The 21,090-nt window shown below is 35.5% G+C and overlaps 1 protein-coding gene across 5 annotated transcripts in view; it reads left to right on the top strand.

The window, feature by feature from the left end:
• LOC149772518 (uncharacterized) overlaps positions 1-17,533 on the top strand; it is a 70,373-nt gene extending 52,840 nt beyond the window's left edge. For 4 of the 5 annotated variants that reach the window (XM_089947681.1, XM_089947682.1, XM_089947683.1 and 1 more), the window contains exons 5-9: positions 3,217-3,288; positions 6,560-6,787; positions 8,232-8,425; positions 13,506-13,727; positions 15,514-17,533. In XM_089947681.1, the coding sequence (XP_089803807.1) occupies positions 3,217-3,288; positions 6,560-6,787; positions 8,232-8,425; positions 13,506-13,727; positions 15,514-16,777 (1,980 nt within the window). In that variant the 3' untranslated portion in view covers positions 16,778-17,533. The remainder of the gene's footprint in view (positions 1-3,216; positions 3,289-6,559; positions 6,788-8,231; positions 8,426-13,505; positions 13,728-15,513) is intronic. The other variant, XM_089947685.1, reaches the window with a different exon arrangement.
• The last annotated feature ends 3,557 nt before the right edge of the window (positions 17,534-21,090 follow it).

The raw sequence follows: 21,090 nt of genomic DNA, 5'->3' as shown, positions 1-21,090 counted from the left end.
ATTTAAAAGGATTTTGAAGGACCAGGAGTTTGCCTTTCGGCGTGTTACCCATCTCTTCCGTGATTGTTGGTTCTAGCATGCAGATTCCAGATACATGTTTCACGTTCCTATTTTGTCTCTTAAGTCATTTTTAGATGCTGGGACATCACAAGTGGGTATTTCAACAGGGACTAGACTCACCTTCCAGTCAAGAAACTGGATATATTGGAGCTTTTGACTTGTATATTTACCACCAAAGGCTTTAATGCTAATCTTTTTGTTGGCAGCCTTTTTCAGTCTCTAGAAGGAGGAATCTTTTCCTCCAGCCGTGCTGTAGTCCTTGCTGAAGTCGGTTGCCAAAATATTGTAGCATGCTTTTTAATGACCATAGACGTATCGGTGGAGAGACTTTACTTCTGCAAGGACGTTGCTCTTGTCATTTAGTAGGTTTTACTAAACCACAGAAGGAATCTTGTTTGGATGTCCAATTCCTTTGACCGTGGCATTTCATGACATTAGGGACCAGAAAACACCAGTCCCTCACAGCCGCCTCTGGTCTGTCAAAACCAGTCAGGAAACATCCTTATCCTAACAGTCTCTCTCAACCTTTCTCAATTTGGTGGAGGCAATAGGGATGTGAACCGTCTCTTACCATGCATTTTTATTCCCTGGATCTCTCTGGACACTAGGCTAGCCATCCGTTTAGAGCTTTGGTTTGGCATACTTTAAGATAATGGGTGATTTCTATCCTTAAGGAGGAAACTGGCTTCATTTCTGGGAAAATCCTCTTATTGTAAGGACCCCCATGTCACCTTCCAATGAAGGAGGGACAGCACTGCACCTTTGACAGTGATAGATTGGAAGAACAGGGTTCCAACGGATCTCTTTTGAGTGTCAAGTCATTGACCACTCCGGTCAGAAACCTACGGGATGTGGGGGCTCACCACCTCAAAGGAATTGGTCCTTTATACCTTTGTGGACTGCTGGTGCTGGTCCCAGAGTAATGCTGATGCTGCAACTCCTGAACAACTATCTTTCTCTCATCAGATGGCATCATTCAGGAAGGCAGTGGTGTTGCATCATCTAAATTACCCAGGAAGGAACCAATGAGTTCAGTGTGGAAGAAGTAAATTTGACACCTTCTGTCAGTCCCAGATGGATGAAGAGAAGATGATCTGGTCCATTGTTTTCCTTATCTTACCTATTGACTTGTGACCAAAACCGTCAGGTGCATAGTGTAACAATATTTTCTCTTGCTTGGAAAAATCTCAGTTACACAAATTCAATCATAGCTCATGCTACTTCATCATTCATCAGCAAATTAAGAAACTCTGTCCGTCAGAAATTTTCTGCAGGCCATGATATTGCTTGGTAGCATAGAGAGTGATTTGTTTCTCCCTCTGCTAAGAGATCTGTAGACTGTCTTGAGCCACCTTATCCATTATTCTAAGTGACCACTTAAACCTCCCCAGATGGATTCCAGGTTGTCAGGGCTATTGAATAGAAAATTTGATGGTTGGTTGCATTAGCTTCTCATGCCAATCTCTTCTTAGAAACTTTATTTTGTATGCTGGAGGAGGCCTCACCAAACCCAACCACATTGCATGTTGTGCTTGATGCTGTGGCTTAAAACCGCTGACAGGACTTTTCTGTATCTTTGGCTTTGTTGGCAAAACTTCTGCACATCCACTGTGAATGTGTTGAACTCCTCAAAAGTCATATTCAGCCGTAGTGTAGTCCTTTTTTGAAATGTGCCTTTGTAAGTTGAGACCATTTTCAGAGGACTTATTCCTGACATGCATTCCATTATCTAAAGTATCATGAATATAGATCTGTTCCAACCACTTCTGGCCCATTGCAGTTGGCCAGGAAGCTTGATAATGTTCATCATCCTCAGGAACCAACAGCTAAGTTCTGTAGATAAATGCAGTTCTGCCTAATCCACATCCACATTTTAAATCCCCACCACTGTTGGGTTCAACACACACTCATGAATGACCCCAAAGTTATTTAATCCATCTTTGGGCCTCAATTCCTATCCTGTTATGTGTTTCTTCAGATGTTGCCATAGATGCTTATCTAGGTCTCTTTTCAGATGTTTTGTCAAGCATCACGGATGATGACTTGGTCCATTCCATTGTGAGCAGGGATTACTGATGACAGTTGCAGAAACAATCCCCACTGTCAAGATCCTATATTTTGCACCAGCCCAGTCTCCTGAAATTAAATGAAGAGGTGTGGACTCTTACAGTAAGGGACAGTTGAGAGGGTTCTGAACAAACGTTCTACTGCATTCTACTTCTGAATATTCCTTGTCAGCAAGAATAGCAGGAAATTTCATCACATTATCAGTCTGTTTGGTTGCTTGTGCAGGAATCTTTCAAGATGGAGACCACATCCTCAAACTGGAATGTAAAGAATCGATCCCATTGGGCAGTCTCAACTGACATTCAGGATATATGCTTACAAATCCCAATATTTTCTCCTCATTGCAAACATCTCCAGTTTTGCGTGAACCAAGATTTTAAATTCTGTGTTCTGCCATTTGGAATTGCATCCACACCCAGAGTTTCATCTGTTTTATGGGAATAGTAGCAGTATAACTTTGTTTACTGGGGTTTCCAGCTCCTCAATACTTTAGTGACTGGCTAATCCACAATGCTCAGGTACTGTACCATGCAGTCCCTCCAACAGGATTCTGTTCCATTGCTGCAGTGTTTGTTTGGTAAAACTGATTTTAATTATGTAATATTTACTTGTCATTATTGCTGATTGCTATCCTCCCACACCACATTGATGACCTGGCATCATCATCCTCCATGATAATTTTCAACACTATTGAAGAATGTATTAACATCAAAGAAATGAAGTTTTTCTATGTAAAAGGATAAAGCTACAAAACAGCAACAGGTAAATATTACACAAAAAAATAAATTTGTTTTGCCCCATAAAATACTACATGCCAGTTAGTTTAGGCCATCAGCCTCCCTCTAAATGGGCAAACTGAGCAAGGCTATAGTTATATGTAATGTATTGCAGCTATTAAAATGTATTTGGGGTGGCATTGGGAAAACTTATTGTAATAATGTAATACATACTTGTCATTATTGCAATATTCCCTTCTGCCACCCCACTTTGATGGCCCATGTGTAGTCTTGATCCAAGTCCAAGACGTATATCCTACTTGAGCCTATAATGTGGAGGTAAGACTGGTTTTGAGTTCTCTCTCTCTAATAGATTTCTAGAACATTCTATCTAATGATGGGATGGACAGATGAACTTGGACAAGGGAGCTCTTGGCCAGAAGAGGTAAGCAAGATAGAAGCAGCAGGTATTACACCATAAATTAGTTGACTTTGCCCCCTTCCCAAACCCCCCCCCCCTACATTTTGACATGGTTGGCACCTTCATAAAACACTTTTGTTTCTTGTCTTAGGATATAATAATGCATTAAGTTGTCATTATAGTAGAACCTATCTTGAAAGACCACCCTTTCAGCCCAAAAATCATAGTCTCACAAGACAGGTAGTCTTTCCTGACAGGTTATAACATAATAAATATGTGCAGTGAGAATCAGGTCTATTAAGATTGATGATTTCATACCAGTGGGTGCCTATCACAGGTTTTACTGTGGTAAATGCCTGTGTTACTTGACAAAATTAAGAATCTGGTCTGTGTAGATTGATGGTCTCATACCAGTGGGTGCTCATTACAGGTTTTACTGTGGTGAATGCCTGTTACTTGACAAAATTAAACAGTTAATTTAAATCCTGTTCATTCATCTAAATCTATTTATCCAAACTTGTTACTTTACTACCACATACAAATTCTTAGTTATCTACAGTGAATTGTTCATTTTGAACTTTTGTATGGCATCCTGAACATAATTGTCACTTTATTTCACCAGTAAAAGGCAAGAAGAAAAAAAAAACATTGATTGCATTTGATAGTGAGTCTGAGATTTTAGCCAAATCTTTGTATTCATATTGATTTAAAAATGGAATTTTAAACAGAAGTCAATTACAGGGTCTACATACATGTTTTAACTTCTCTACCAATTTGCAGGAGAATTTTTCATAGTATGTTAGAGACCAGACAAAAATGCTTGAAAGATTTAATCACTTACAATTTTCAATAATATTTTTTCTCTAAGCTAATTTTGTTTTCAAAGGAAAGGACAAAGAAAGAAAAGCAATTAAATTTAGGAATAATATTTAAATCATTTGAATTTTTCAATGTACGATAAAAATATTTTTATATTTATTGATTTGCATTTTGGTGTATTTATCTGCTGATGTCTTTTCTCCAATACCTGCATCACTATTAAATACCAGCAGCTACCAAAAGCCTGTTACAGGTATTTTTGACACATATATAGTTTCAAGCACATTATTAGTGCAAACTTTTATTCACAGAATAACAAGATTGCTATGAACAGAGTGGGGTGACTACAAAATTGTTGTGCATACTACTACTTCTACTACTACTACTTTATTATTACAAGTACTACTGCTACTTTATTATTACAAGTACTACTGCTACATGTACTTTAGAACAGATGTGTGGACTGTGCTTGAAAATAATTTTGTTTTGTTAAGTTTTCAAGCATTATTATTTTAGCTCTATTGGTTATCGACCAGAATATCTTATTGGATGATCTGTTTTCTTTAATCCCATGGCTATAATCTGGTTTCCATCCATTCATTATGCACAGTGTTGTAATTGCTACATCTCCTCAATTACTTAGAGGATTGCATTGAAACTTTTAAACAGACATTCATCCTTATAATGATCTAGTTTACCAAACTTTACAAGTATCTTGTATTTGGGGCAAAGAAGTGGCTTGTCACTTTTGGGATGAAAGAACATTGTCACTAGGACTGAAAGAAGAAAAATGGTTTTTGCAAAATAACATTAGTTCTACTTCACAAACTTAGACTTAACTTTGTATAGTTTGTGTATGGAAAAAGGAAGAAGCCTATTAATTTGGGGGGTAAACAAGATCAAAGGTAATGGTTAATGTGGCTGAAAGAAGAGAAATTATTTTGTACAGCAGCATTATTTCAACATAATACATCTGGACCAAACTTTGTGGATGGCTTGCAGTTGGGGTAACTATTGATTTAAAAGTTCAAAGGTCAAGGTCTGTGTGACTGAACAAAGCAAACTTGTTTTGTTCAAAATAACTTTAGTTCTACAGAGAAACTAGCAGATGGCATGCACTTGGAATAAGCCCTTTTGATTTTGGAGTTAGAAGGTCAAAGAAGAAGGTCAGTATGGCTGATAAACGAAAGATAGTTTCTACAAAAAATTTCAGAGCTTGACCATGAATCTTCACCAAATTTGTACTTTGGGCCAGAACGAAGCATGTTGTTTAGCAGGTAAAACGGTCAAGAGCACTGGGACTGAAAGCAAACTTTTTTCCATAAATTCTTTATCTGCAAGATGACCTACCTGGATCGCAGTTTGCGAATAACTTAAGGAATTGAAGAGTCCTATGCATTTGGGGGTTAGGGTTAGAAAAAAAATCTAAGATCATGTTCTTGGTGACTCAAATAAAAATGGGCTTTGCAGAATAATTTTTATTCTGGAGTAACTTCATTGGGCAACCTATGTGAATGACTTGTACACAGAGTAAGAAAGAAACCTATAGATTGTGGGGTTTAATGGTCAGAGTTCATGGTAATGGTAAGTCTAATATGAAAACAACGGTTTCTGCTCAGTAAGTTTAGTGTTAAACAAAATACCTTGACCAAAGCCAAAGGTCATCAGGACTCAGTAAGGCCAACTACTGCCTACATAGAGGACTATTAAAATTTGGAAGATGTGTGCAGAACTATTGTTGATTTTGTTCTAAAATTTGGAAGGTATTGTCTTCTATGTAGGAGAATGAGGAGGAAATTGCAAGAGATTCCCAAAAGTGCAAGAGATTCCCAAAATTGCAGGAGATATAATATGGGTCTGGAAAATTAATTACAGTGAATCCTGTCTGTGAAGGCTAAATTCCATGGACCCAAAAAATCTGTTCTGTTCTGGAAGGTGTCCTCATATAGATGTATAAAGGTTATAGAATTTAATGAAAGAGACCAAAAACATTGTCCTTCTAGAAGTGTCAGTTTTCTTATACCATGTTTAGGAGAAATGGCTATGATGTTTCTATGTAGGATAAATCTGTTTAATATGAGATCAATTTCTGACTGCCAGACTCAATCAACAAATATTTGCCTGCATGAGGAATGGGAGTATTTAATTTTTAAATTTGGTATAAATGTAAGTTTTCAGATGTTACCAATCAATGCAACAAAATTTTAATAGTGAATGATAAACTGCATGGCAGCTGACAGCTATTGTGGGGAGTACAGTTGGTGATAATAATAATAAAATTAATAATAATAACTTATTTTCAGAGCCATGGCCACTCAGTTTTGGACCACAAATGTATCGATACATTTAGATTAAATATTTGGTTCTTTACCACGGAAAACATTCCATCCCAATCAATCATTGTATGAAGGAAATGGCCAAACACCCTGTCTCATCTAGTATATTTGTGCACAATATTTTAAAAAATAATTTTCAGATATTTTTTGGAGGCAGTAATTATACTGCCATGTTGAAATTTCCAAAGACTGATATCAAGACTGCAGTTGTTACAATGAAGGGTCAAGTTCCCAAAGCTGTTAGTGTCAGAAGATTGTCTACAACATCCTATGCAGAAGGAACCAATTTATCTGGAGAGGCAAGCTTCAAAACTCAGTGGAGATGGTTTTACCAAGATGATTTTGGGACATGGTGTTTGTTTGAGCCAGTAAGTTGCCCCTCATGATTACATTATTGCATTAAAAGAAAGCTACACCCTGGAATGAATGTATAATTTGGACTCGAACATAATAGGTTAATGTCGGTGATTTGTGCAAATGTAGTATCTATCATTGTTCTTTATTTTTAAAATTCTCCCATATAATTAAGAGCATGTAAATGGCTTCATTATACTTTTATCAATATTTAAGATGTCGTCTGCTCTCCTGAAACTCATTACATAAAATTTCATGGTTTCTTCATGTGGATTCAAGGTTGTTTATAGTGGTCTTGACTGTGTTAAGTTTATGTAGCAAGACCATGATATACAATGATGTACCATGGCATTTTTTGGATAGAGTCAAAGCATGTTTGGTCAGGGTAGAATCAATTTCATTGACTGATTTTATTGTATCATGGACAGCAGTGACACAGACTGTTGCTTCTGGTTGTGAAGTAATTGATGTAATAACTTGGGTACCAAAAATGAATTTACTGGTAATAAGATTTTAGTAGTTTAAAGAAAACACATCGCAGGCCACATTTGGTAATTACTGGACATGACTGATAATTTGTACATTATTATTTATAAATTGCTAGATTAATTAATGTTTTTTAGTTAGTTGCAGGGATAAGGAATAAAAAATACTAAGCAATTTATTACTAATAAGGTTTGGATTTAAAGTGTCCTGGTGGAGTACCAGTGGATCCTATTAAAATTTCTGTCTGTCTTTCAATATTAAACATTTTTGTTTCCAGAACATAACTCTCTAATCATTAGCTGTTTCAACCAGACATGATATGCATGTCAGAAAGGTTGCTTGGAGGTGCCTTTTGATACTTAGAATTTTTTGCATTCAGTATTTTTTTTAATGTTACTATGGAAACAAACTGTAGCATTGATAGTATATAATTTAGAGCACTACACCATGTAGTACCAGCATAAGTATTAGTATAAAACTGGGGGTGATGCATCATAGTGTACTAGTACAAGTAGTATAACACTTGAGAGTAACAGAATATAGGGTACATATTATCTAATACTTCTCTGCAAATTTGAATAAAATACAGAACGAATTTTTAATATTCCATGCTTAACCAATGTTCTACCAATTCTGATTTTCTGATGCCTATTCATGCAAATGTTATGCTTTCACTGGAACACAGTGAACACAGTAATGTCTTTCAGTGAATATTACCTGGTTAACAATGTTTTATTGCTTGAAAAGTGAACCATGAGAGAACTCCTAGACCCATTTAGGCCTCTTTTTCAATAGTTTTATAGGTTGTTTACCAAAACACACAAGATTGTAAAAAGGAATAAGGTAATTCATACCCACCACCAAATTTGATGACTTTAGACAATGACCTACACATTTTGCACCTAAAATATTATGCTCTTATCTGCTAACCAGAGTAATGAATAAGGATAGTTTTAATTTATTCTTGTCCAGGAATTGATACAGTTTACTCTGGAACAGAAATATACAAGGAAATGCCAAGAAACTTACCTCTTCTACCGTCAGAACTTCAGCTATCAGATTGATTTTAAACACATGAAGCAGACAAACATGGACACTGGAAAGGAGCGGGAGCTTCTCCGACGTCCACTGTTTGTATCTGAAGATGATGTGGAATCTAAACATTAGTAAGGGTTTTTATTTTTATTGTCTGTTCAAATGAGTGTTTAAGAAGTGGAACATTACACTGAGCTTCATGTGTATTAATACTAATAATAATACTAACATATCAACATTTAGTGAATATTAGAAAATATACGACTGCTAGAATTATCAGTGAATCTTTGATTATTATCACTTTTATGTGTATTCAAAACAAATTATGATAGCTTGACTCAGCGTGCCATTAAATAAATTCATTAATTAATACAATCAGGGACTTTTCTATGTGGCAATCTGATAAAGTTGCTTTGAGGTGTCCAGATTTTATCAGAATTATCAGAAAAGCAATTTTGTATGATGCCTCAGAATAAACTCATGTTCAGCTGAGGTGCAGGGGTGGCAATACCCCCATCCCTTGATGGAGAAATGTCAGATTTGTTTGAGATAAATATTTTAGCTACTTAGCTGTTAAAAAAATCTAGAGAAAAAGACAATTGTCTGGAAAAAAATATTTTATGTCTATTTTTATCTCTCACTTAAATATGATTACATAAAATGACTGAGTGATCCTGACAAGTGCTTGAATTTAATCATAAACATCAAACACTCATCATCTGACTCCACATTTGGCCAAAATGTGAGCTTTGTCTCATTTTCCACATTTCTTGTTAAATCCACTTGTGTTCCAATGTCTGTAATAATCAGGCCTGATCTGCATTGATCAAACTCTAATCAAATTTTTTGAAATGATAATTGTTTCTTACCCTTTATTTATATTGTATATGTAAGCATCTGCTAGCCTATCATATTTCATCTCTCTTTCATACCACAACTCCAACCCCCACCTCCGTTCTGCATAATTTATAAAGGTATCATATGATAATTCATTACCAATGGTATTTTGACTCCTAATTCAGCTATTTATCTGGTAGTGTCTGTTGTCCTGCCTTCTACAGTGGACATTGATTATCACTGTTGATTGTGATCAGTTGGGCATGAGAGTAAAGAGGCAGAACAATTATGCTTCTATTTAACAGAGATTGAATTGTATGTGGGCATTTCTAGTAATGACAAACAGGAAAAAGTAAGTCTCTTCCAGACTTGAACCTTCGGTATTGACCAGAAGAAGATAATCTTAATTGGATCATGCAATTGTCTTTGACGGAATGGAGGGGGGGGTATTAATAAACTATTAAAAGTGATGTTTCTTATAATTCTTGAACTTTAGAAAGCAATTCCTCTACAGATAAATGGTGAAAACTCACTAACTGCCATTTTCATCTGAAACTCCTCCTGACTTCTAAATTATTTGATTATAGACTTGAATTTATTTCTCACACTAGTATTTTAAATGAATTCATACTAGGTTTATGTATTTACATCATTTGCATGAAGGTAACTTGTACAACTGTTCTTACTATAAGCACTGTTTCTGTTTCATGTAGGAACAAACATTTTGTTTTTACTTTCTGTAACACTGATATTAAGTATACTGCTAAAATGATAACATTTCTCTTGTTACAATCCATCCTTCACATGTCTCTCAAATTTCAGGAACCTCTACCACACTTTACTTGTTTTCTTCTTCCTGCCCATTTTAAATGTCCTTTTTTTCTACCTAATTAGCCACTTTCCATGTGGTGTTGGTTGATTCCACTTGTATGTGCTTTTTATTTGGAAAAAAGTGAATTTCATTATATCAGTCAAAGCTTATTTGATTGTGTTTCACTTACTTTCAACATATTTTCTGAGGGGATTTTAAAATTCATGAAGTGCTGTTGAAATAAGCTCACCTCAGACTCCATGTTTCAGAATCACCCATCCAATACTGGTACACAGTATTCAAGTTTTCTCTGTCTTCTTATTTAAGCAGCTCACATCAAACAATAAAGTCATATGATTGCTCATGCTTGGGTACAGTTCCAAGCAGTAATATAAAATAGATGTGCAAACCTTGATTCAGGAATTGGCAAAGATTTTTGTTTCCAAAGACTGTCCTCTGAAGCGTTGTTTTTTCTGCATTTTTTTCTTCACAGTATAGAGTATTGACATTATTTAGCATCAGTGTAAAGATGAGTAATTCTTTTACCTAATACCACATGCTTGCATCTGTAATGAAGTGTGTTGACATCACAGGTGTGAAAACAAGGGTATTATCTCATGGTGCAAAATTACAACATGAGTTAAATGAGTGTGCAATCATTTTGAGACTTTACAGGTCAAGCGTATACAGATGTTAGTCATATCTTTGGCTGAGAGTGCACAATGGTAGGCAGTCAGTATTTTAAAATTATTTAATCTCTTGATTTAGAAATAATATATGTTTCTTTATGATACTAAATACCTCTGAAACCGCCCCCAACTTTTTATAGTCTAGTTGGGGGCCCCGAGTGGCCGAGTGGTCTAAAGCGCTCATCGTTCCGGATCACTGCCATCTCACCTCTGTCTGTGTGGGTTCGAGTCCAAGGCTCGGCTAGCGTGGGTACGTGGGAAAGCCTGCCAGTAGCTTCTCGTGGGTCGGTGGTTCTTCCCTGGGGTTTCCAGGGTTCTTCCTCCACCAGTTATACTGGCCGCCATGTATAGCCTATCTTGTGCTGAAAATGGCGTTAAATCCTAGAACAACAACAACAACAAATTAGTCTAGTTGTGTCATAAGTTCTGCAATTTTCATTTTAATATAAGATATATGTACATTGTTCTTTCTCCAGACAACAATCAAATATATTAAAATAATCCACTTATTTAAACCTTTCTTTGATTTCATTTTTTCTGAGATCATTCTTCTACTGCAGTTGCATGAATGGCAACAAGTTGGCTTACATTGTTTTCTTAGTATCTGTTTTGGATTTCGTTTACCTGGCTTTCTTAGTAATTTTGCTGATTAGTAATAACAAATTCCTTAGTAAAAAAAAAACAACTGTTACAAATGCGAACATCAAACATAAAAACCATGAAAATCCAAAAAGGTATTTGCCCTGACTGTGTTGTTTCTTTGTAATTATGCTACCTAGATTTTCACATGTAGCTTATAAGTCTTAAGTGTAATGAAAACACAGCATGAAGGCCTTCATCATATTAGGACATCTAAATACATGTATGAACTTGCTTCTCAAATCGTTTTACTTAAGTCCAGCTTTTTCTGTCTTACTATTCCAACAAAGCTTTTGCATGAAAAAAAACCAACTCTAAAACAAGGCCCTTCCCCATTATAAAAAGAAAAGAAAATGCAAATATCAGTTAGGGCTGTTCCAATACAACATATCTGGGACCCAGAGAAGAAACTTTCAGTGTGGAGTAACCACCCATAGATGCAGTTTAGAACTTTTATTTTCATATGAAATCTATGAATAAGTAAAGTACCCAGGGATATAGTTTCAAAAGAAATGCTTTCCTTGGGTGCCATGTATGTTTAAACGAAACATTCTTTAATTACATGAAAATTTAATCGGGTAAGACCGTGTCTGTTTAACTGGAACAGTCCTTAAGTACATGAAAATTTAATCAGGTTAGACCACGTCTGTTTAACTGGAACAGTCCTTTTCAGGTAAGACTATGTCTGTTTAACTAGAACAGTCCTTATCAGGTAAGACTATGTCTGTTTAACTGGAACAGTCCTTATCAGGTAAGACTATGTCTGTTTAATGGGAATAGTCTTTAAGTACATGACAATTTAATCAGGTTAGACCGTGTCTGTTTAACTGGAACAGTCCTTATCAGGTAAGACCACGTCTGTTTAACTGGAACAGTCCTTATCAGGTAAGACTTATAATGTCTGTTTAACTGGAACAGTCCTTATCAGGTAAGACTATGTCTGTTTAACTGGAATAGTCTTTAAGTCCATGAAAATTTAATCAGGTTAGACCGTGTCTGTTTAACTGGAACAGTCCTTATAAAGTAAGACTATGTCTGTTTAACTGGAATAGTCTTTAAGTACATGAAAATTTAATAAGGTATGAACATGTCTGTTTAACTGGAATAGTCTTTAAGCACGTGAAAATGTAATAAGGTAAAACAGCATATTAACATGCCTACCAAATTTCATTGATGCAAGTCAAGAAGTGATTTTATTGTAACCAGTCACCGAAGGCTGACAGACTTGCAGGTGGAGAGACAGGACACAGTTAATATGCTATGCTGCAATTGAATTCAAAGACAATGCACATCTCGATTCCATGTACTCCACCAGTTGGCATCCTTACACTTTGCAATTGAATTCAAAGACAATGCACATTTCGATTCCATGTGCTCCACCAGTTGGCATCCTTACACTTTGCATTGAATTCAAAGACGATGCACATCTTGATTCCATGTGCTCCACCAGTTGGCATCCTTACACTTTGCACTGAATTCAAAGACAATGTACAGCTAGATTCCTTGTACTCCACCAGTTGGCATCTTTACACTTTGCAACATAACATGAACTGGTAAAATTTAAGCCTGACCCAGTGCATACTTGTTTAAGGAACAGCTAAATAGTTCCAGATTAAAGTGAAATTTCCTTTGAGGAGTTTCCAGATAATGTATCTCATCAAAAGCATAGAAAATATATGACACTGTGTTCCTTGTAAGTGTTGTATTGTGACAGTCATTTGTGTCCCATAAAGGATTTGAATTTTTCAGATTAATACATTTTGAGTTTTATTACATATTGTGTCCATTCATCAAGCACATTCCAGTTAGTATCTCCTGTATCACCCAGTTAACTTTGTTTGCATTTTATCATGGAAAGGGTTTGTATCATGGAAAGGGTTTGTGTCATGGAAAGGGTTAGTATCAGGGAAAGGGTTTGTATCATGGAAAGGGTTTGTGTCATGTGTAAGAATGGGCTTTGTCTTTTTAATAGTTTTATAGGTGGTATATTCCATAGGCACTGACAGATCTAGTTTCACTAGTGTAATTTGTGGTTTTATCAAATGAAATAGGAAAATTTCACCATATGATAAATATCATCAAATATTTGTGCTTTGTCCAAATCAAATGTATGACACTTGTTAAATAATTTAAATTGTTTGATCACCAAGGCTCACACAAGGTTGAAATTATTCATTTTGTGTGATAACTTTCATTTTGAATGAGTACTTATGCAAGATCTTATCTGTTTTGCAGTCCTGCAATGATTTCCATTCCAACAGGGGCTAACACACCATTCCCAAGCACCTGGGTCCCATGGGATCTAGCCCATAAGTTTGAATTGGTGATGCTACAACAAGATTCAGCTGAGTTCAAAGGAGTGGAAGACTCCTTCTTCACCACTCTTCTTCGCAATAAATTGCGTATCAACAACATATGTCGTGTGCAGAATATGGACTTGTGGACTGCTTATTGTGGGTGAGTAATCCACAGGATCCTGTATACATTTCTTTTTGAAACTTTGAATTAGGGAAGTTTAAATTCCATCTTTGGGGACTAACTTTTGGAATGGAAATAACTACTTGCAGATTGTAGCTACAGAAGTTTTATAATTTTCAGGGAGAAGAAACATTGCAGTAAGTTTGTAACTGTCATGATCCAGAAAAAGAAACTTAGAAACTTAAGAAATGGTTGTTGTTATTGTTGTTGTTGGAGGGCTTAATGCCATTTTTCTACACAAAAAAGGCTATACATGGTAGCCAGTATAAATGGTGGAGGAAGAACCCGGGAAAACCCTGGAAAGAACCACCGAACCACAAGAAGCTACTGGCAAGCTTTCTCATGTGCCCACATTGGCCAAGCTTGAGACTTGAACCCACACAGACAGCGGTGAAATGGCAGTGATCCATAATGGTGAGCACTTTAAACTACTTGGCTACTTGGGGCCCCCAATAAATAGTAAAAATTGCAATGCACAGCAAAATAGTTTTGTAACGTATAAACTGACAGCTTTATAAGTATGCACTGACTGAATATTCCATGAAATTTTAGGAAATTTTGTGAGATCTGATATTTTTTATCATTTATGAAGAATGATAAAAATGCAAATAAATTGTCCTTTGTGTTTGCTTTTCCCATGCATTGAGTGTGTGGAATATACATACAACCATGATTGAAATGATCATTTAGTTATGTTTCAGTTTTACTCAAAAATACAACTTATTACTTGCAAAGTGTGGTGATGTGGTTAAAAATCCAGGAAAATCTTAAGAAATGAATTATGGGGTGAGTCAGTGAAATGGTAAAAAATTCTGTGAGAGTTTGCTTACAGATATTTTTTCAAACTGAGATATGGGGTGTGTTATATGGCATACACAAGCCATCTCATGCATGCTCAGGAACTCTTAAACATGTTCAGATGCTATTTGGTGTGTATATTGTCTCATAGACTATGGTGTGTCTTTGATTGGTTTTGCCCAGTCAACTCCATTTTGGATAGAGTTATTGCCCATGACAGCTGACTTTATATTTTCTCAATAAATCTTGCTTGTAGCTGTTAGAGCTCAATAACCATTCACATATTCTATTGTAATTTGATATGAACATTGCCTCATATGGACTTAGTCTTGTTTAAAAAAAAGATATGGCCCCCAATCACAGATCATCCTGACATTACAAGTTATTTTGGATTTGACTCATGTTTGTCATGTGGTTTCATATTACTGAAACCTTGAATAAATTTGTCTGCCAGTGTTCCATGACAACATTTTAATAAGTTGTGGCCCCAGACTTCACTCTCTTGACTTTTATTTTCTTCAGTTGGTGGATTTACCAAATTTATTATGCAGTAATATATTGATGAGACCTTAAATGTGTTTAATTTTATGTGTTCCACATTATTTAGAAGAGTTATGCCCCCTGAAAACCTCCAGATATTGCTTTCCTCAGCATAACTTTAATAAAGAATATTGCACTTCATTCATAGTCATTGTGAAACTTTATATTGATGAAAGCTTGAAGGAGTTGTACTTTTAGAATTTTGCTTCATCATTTAAAAGAGCTTGGATCCCTAAGTATCCATCTTTCCAAACTTTGGGTTTCTAACAGTGATTAATTTGTTTAAGGCCCGGCCTAGCAAAATTTGGAGAACAGTGTCATTTGTGATGCACCCATAAATACTAGCTTTGTTATATTTTGAATAAATACAAAAACAGCCATTTTTCTCCAGCTCAGATTTAGTCATTCATATTTGATCATGTTGCAGGCAGAAGAAGAGCATGAAAGGCAATTTGGAGAGAGGTGGTCAAACCAAGAATGTAGATGAGAGGAGCCTGTTCCATGGCACAGACTCCCTAGACAGTGTGAGAGGAATCTGCACCAACTGTTTTGACTTTCGTGTTTGTGGTAAAAATGGTACTGTCTATGGAAAGGGGGCTTATTTTGCTAGTGATGCCAGTTATAGCCACACCTACACAAAAGGTTCAGTGGTGACAAAGGAAAGGTACATGTTCTTGGCTAAAGTGCTGGTGGGAGATTATACAACTGGTTCTTCCAGTTACACACGTCCCCCAAATAAGCCAGGAGGAACAGGGCACCTGCTGTTTGACTCATGTGTTGACCGTATGAATAACCCCTCCATATTTGTGGTCTTTGATCTGAAGCAATGCTATCCAGAATATTTGATTTGTTACATAAATCTTGAAGAGGTTCCAGTAAAGGAAGCAACTTCAGTTAGACCAAACAATAATGCAACCTTATTTCATATTTCCCAGTCTGCACAGTCTACATCAAATCTCCAAAGGACTAATTCGTCATTTAATGTTAATTCTTCCCCTGCACCCATTAAGAGAGTGAGATCTATTCTCAAACATTCAAGCTCTTTCACCCATCCAGCAAGTCTCCAAAAGACTTCTTCTTCATCATCAGTCCAATCAAGCAGTAGAGCTTCCATTTCACCCCACCAAAGATCACCCTCTGCCACAAGAGGTCCCAGCTCTGACAAAGTCATCCATCCAGCAAGTCTTCAAAGAACTTCCTCATTTTCAATCAAATCAACCAGTAGTGCTTCCCCTGCACCCATTCAAGTGTCACCCTCAACCACAAGAGGCCCCAGCACAGACACGGTCAGCCATCCCGCAAGTCTACAAATAAATTCCCCATCTTCAGTCAAATCAACCAGTAGTAATTCCCCTGCATCCCTTCAAATGTCATATTCTGTTACAAGTAGCCCCAGCTCTCACACAGTCAACCATCAAGGAAGTCTCCCAAGGATTTTGTCATCTTCATCACCTTCAGCCCCAAAATTGACTAATGTTGCTTCTTCTGCAAGCCTTCAGAGACCTCATTCTGTTACAAGTAGTTCCAGTTCTTACATGGTCAATCATTCTAATTTTCATACTGCATCTTATGGCGTCTCTAGCAGTATTGACTGTTCCCCGCTACCTTCTCATCGTTCATATGACTGTAGTTCTCGGATGTCCCAGGGTAAAGGCTACAATGGTAAAAAGAGTGACTGTTGTATATTGTAATACTACAAGAGTGGCATTATGATACAGAAATTTAGGTTTATCAATGCATTGTTTTGTGGTCAGATTTTCTTTTATTTTAGTGTTGTGCTATAAACAATGCATTAATTGTTTTAAGTTTTTCAGTGCTATGAGTAAGCATTAAGACATGAAATTTAATTTTGTTATTCAAGCAAGAGATGGTACAATCTAAATCATGCAAAATTAATTTTGTTATGATTGTACAAAAATGAATGTATAGAATCATGCATGTACATGATAGAAAATGACACAGTGTTCCCCATTTATAATGCTGTTAATGGGAACATGTAGAGTGCTCTCCCTTTACAATTCTGTTTATAATAGCCATAATACAGTGCTCGCCTTTTATATTGCTGATGCATTATGGATGTATAATGATGCATTATGGGTGTTTAATGAAGCATTATGAGTATATAATCATGCAACATACATCACAGACCTATGCTAGTTTCTGAAAGTAAATGCATAAAAGTTTATTCTCATTGTTTGCCTTTTGTATTCCTCATCATAGCTAATACCAGAAGTGTAAATAAAGAGAATAATATGGCAACCAATTTTGGCTGGTTGAAGCAGGTTTACACAAACCTGATGTTTAAGTCATTTAATCCTTATAAGCACATAATTTTCCCTTATATTTGAGCATAAAATGTATTTTTCATCACAATATTATTTAATGAAATTGTCATGGAATTTTGTATCCTGACATGCTTGTATAGAAATAAAATTGGTAAAAAAGGATTTTTTTTCTCAGTTATTTCTTTCTTCCTTGAATTGAAGGTATAGTTAGAGAATGATGATATTTTGTGTTCATTATTTTGGTTAGAAAACAGGGACATGAAAATGAACATTTTAGTTGTTTCATGATTCTATTCCAACTATCTGATGTTTCCACACAATAGCTGTTAAATAATTGGATTGCAATCATTCATATTCACCTTGATTACTGTCTGGTAGAGTTATGACACCTGAATATTTTATAAACCCATGTTTATTTCCGCTGTCTGGTAGAGTTATGACACCTGAATATTTTATAAACCCATGTTTATTTCCGCTGTCTGATAGAGTTATGACACCTGAATATTTTATAAATAATGTTTATTTCCACTGTCTGGTAGAGTTATGACACCTGAATATTTTATAAACCCATATTTATTTCCACTGTCTGGTAGAGTTATGATACCTGAATATTTTGTAAACCCGTATTTATTTCCACTGTCTGGTAGAGTTATGACACCTGAATATTTTATAAACCCGTATTTATTTCCACTGTCTGGTAGAGTTATGACAGCTGAATGTTATATAAACCCATTTTTATTTCTACTGTCTGGTAGAGTTATGACACCTGAATATTTTATAAACCGATGTTTATTTCCACTGTCTGGTAGAGTTATGACAGCTGAATGTTATATAAACCCATTTTTATTTCCACTGTCTGGTAGAGTTATGACACCTGAATATTTTATAAATCCATATTTATTTCCACTGTCTGGTAGAGTTATGACACCTGAATATTTTATAAACCGATGTTTATTTCCACTGTCTGGTAGAGTTATGACACCTGAATATTTTATAAACCCGTATTTATTTCCACTGTCTGGTAGAGTTATGACAGCTGAATGTTATATAAACCCATTTTTATTTCTACTGTCTGGTAGAGTTATGACACCTGAATATTTTATAAACCGATGTTTATTTCCACTGTCTGGTAGAGTTATGACAGCTGAATGTTATATAAACCCATTTTTATTTCCACTGTCTGGTAGAGTTATGACACCTGAATATTTTATAAATCCATATTTATTTCCACTGTCTGGTAGAGTTATGACACCTGAATATTTTATAAACCGATGTTTATTTCCACTGTCTGGTAGAGTTATGACACCTGAATATTTTATAAACCCATGTTTATTTCCACTGTCTGGTAGAGTTATGACACCTGAATATTTTATAAATCCATATTTATTTCCACGTAATGTTTCATTTGTTTGTTCTCATTGGACTTGAAACAAGTCTGGTTCAATGCATGATAGTAATGCACTTTGATTCTAAATTTTTTATTAGATTAACACCAAATTTTTATGGGTTCTTGTCACATGAATAAAGTGTTATTTTGATTAAGAAACCTATTGTTATGCTTGGTGCATGTACTAAAATACCTTATGACATATAACTTCGGATGTGAAAAAGGCAATTTCTCCATTTGCCAGATTTATTGTCCTCTCTCCTACTATTTTCAATGGAATATAGAAGAAAGCAAATCAGTTTTGTCATTATTTGTGTCCTTAATTTTATTGCCAGTGAATGTAAAGAAACATTTTTCTCATTTTTTTCTTTCACCTGAGCCAACAATTTAAGTTGTCTTTATTTTTGTGTTCCAAAACTTCTAATTTCCCCATAATTAAGGTCATTGCACACACAATACTGCCACTGTATAAGCAAGAGTGAAATAGGCATAATTAGCTTATTTTCATATAAAATATAAAATGGTAATATACCATTTTATTGAGAAAATCGTACATGATAATATGAAAAGGAGAAAAGCAATAGCACAAGTGTTCATATTTGGTTTAAGGATGTGCACTACAGTTTCACACTTTGCATAGGGTTTTGATTTTTAAAGAAATAGAATTTACCATATTTTTGCTCTGGTTGTCTTGATTATTTAAAACAGACCTTGTATTTTGTCTTATTGTTAAAATATTTTTTAATTCCCTTTTTGTCTGTTGCATGATTGATGAGTATAATTTGTATTATAGAATATACAGCTTGGCCTTACTTCAGATGTGCAGCTTTCAAGAGAGTGCTAGCTCTGTTTGGTCAGTTTTACTTCCTGGACTTCAAATTTAAATTATGAAAAATGAGCTGAAATAATTTTTTTAAAAATTATTTCTATTTTTATGATTGATTCATTGCATTTTCAGAAGATGGTATTGTCTAATCTGGCAATGGTAATTTTCCCGATTTTAAGTGACTGCTTAAGTTAGTGTACTTGTTTAGGCTCATTTTTCAAACATATGGGAGCAGCCATTTTATCAACTGTCTACTTTAGTTAGTGCTTTAGTTCTGATAATTATGACGGGTAAAGAGAGTTCAGTCACAGTACATGAAAGTAGCATAGAGGTATACCAACATTCTCCTCACTGTGCATATTGACAATGCAAACAACTTCACCGTATAAATGTCTGTCTAACAGAAGTACATACTAAGTGTACAGTGTTACCCAATTTATGTAACTTTTTATACTTATATATCATCATTCGAAGTTGTGCCAAATGCCACACACGCACACACACACACACACACACACACACACACATACATATATAGATAGATAGATAGATAGATAGATAGATAGATAGATAGATAGATATAATCTTTAAAGGATGTGCTGTATGAAACCACCTTAGGCTCCTATTTTCAAGGTCAAAGCCATGGTTCAATGTTTGAAGTTTTCCTTCATACTTGCGGTTTCATTCTATCATTTTTGAGCTGTTTAAGATTAATGGGTGCAACTTGTTATAATTATATGTCATCACTAACAGGTGTATTGTGCATCACATTAAGAGTCTTATTTTTAAGATATGTGTCAAGGTGTTAAATGTTTAATTTTTTTCTATTTCTCTCTCCTTTCCACTCTATAATTTTGTAATTATTTGAGAAGAAGGGATCAAACTAGGTGTCTTCAAAGTCAGGGTCACAGGTCAAGCTTTTAAGATGCAGTCACATGTGCCTTATAATTTATTGTTGTTTAAAATAAATGAAGGAAGCTTGGTTTAATATACTGTCACTAGAATTGTGTCGATCTTATCTACAAGGTCGCATGTAACAAGTATTTTAAGGTTTCTTTGAGCTTTGCTTTATATAATTAGTAGTTTAGGGTACAGGGATGTAGTCATACTCCTGTGCTTCAGTTTGATCGCATCTCATGTATCAGTCAAGATTTTACTTTCAATATTTTTGTTTTTCATTTGACATCGAAGATGACAAAGTCATCACTAACAGGTTTCGTAGCTGTGGGTACGTGAATGGCTAACCAAGACAATTTGTGCTCTGTCTTTGTCACACTTGCCAGGAGATGCAGCTTGGGTCTGGTTCATCAATAGAAGACGTGATACAGTTACGAGATTCGCACTGATTGTGCTTCTGCACTGCCTCTGTAATTCTCGTCCGTTCAAAGTCTGTAGTTCCAGGATGGATGAGACTCTGCCAGGTGCGATCATGCCAAGACTCGGCATCTTTGTTGAAGTGTTTAAGGGATGACTTGAGGAAATCGTGGAAGAGTTTCTTCTGATCAC

The sequence above is a fragment of the Sinohyriopsis cumingii genome, unplaced genomic scaffold (genome assembly GCF_028554795.1).
Source record: "Sinohyriopsis cumingii isolate HCF-2022 unplaced genomic scaffold, ASM2855479v2 utg001414l, whole genome shotgun sequence".
In the NCBI taxonomy this organism is placed as follows: Eukaryota; Metazoa; Mollusca; class Bivalvia; order Unionida; family Unionidae; genus Sinohyriopsis; species Sinohyriopsis cumingii.
This window is presented reverse-complemented; position numbering and strand designations above follow the sequence as displayed.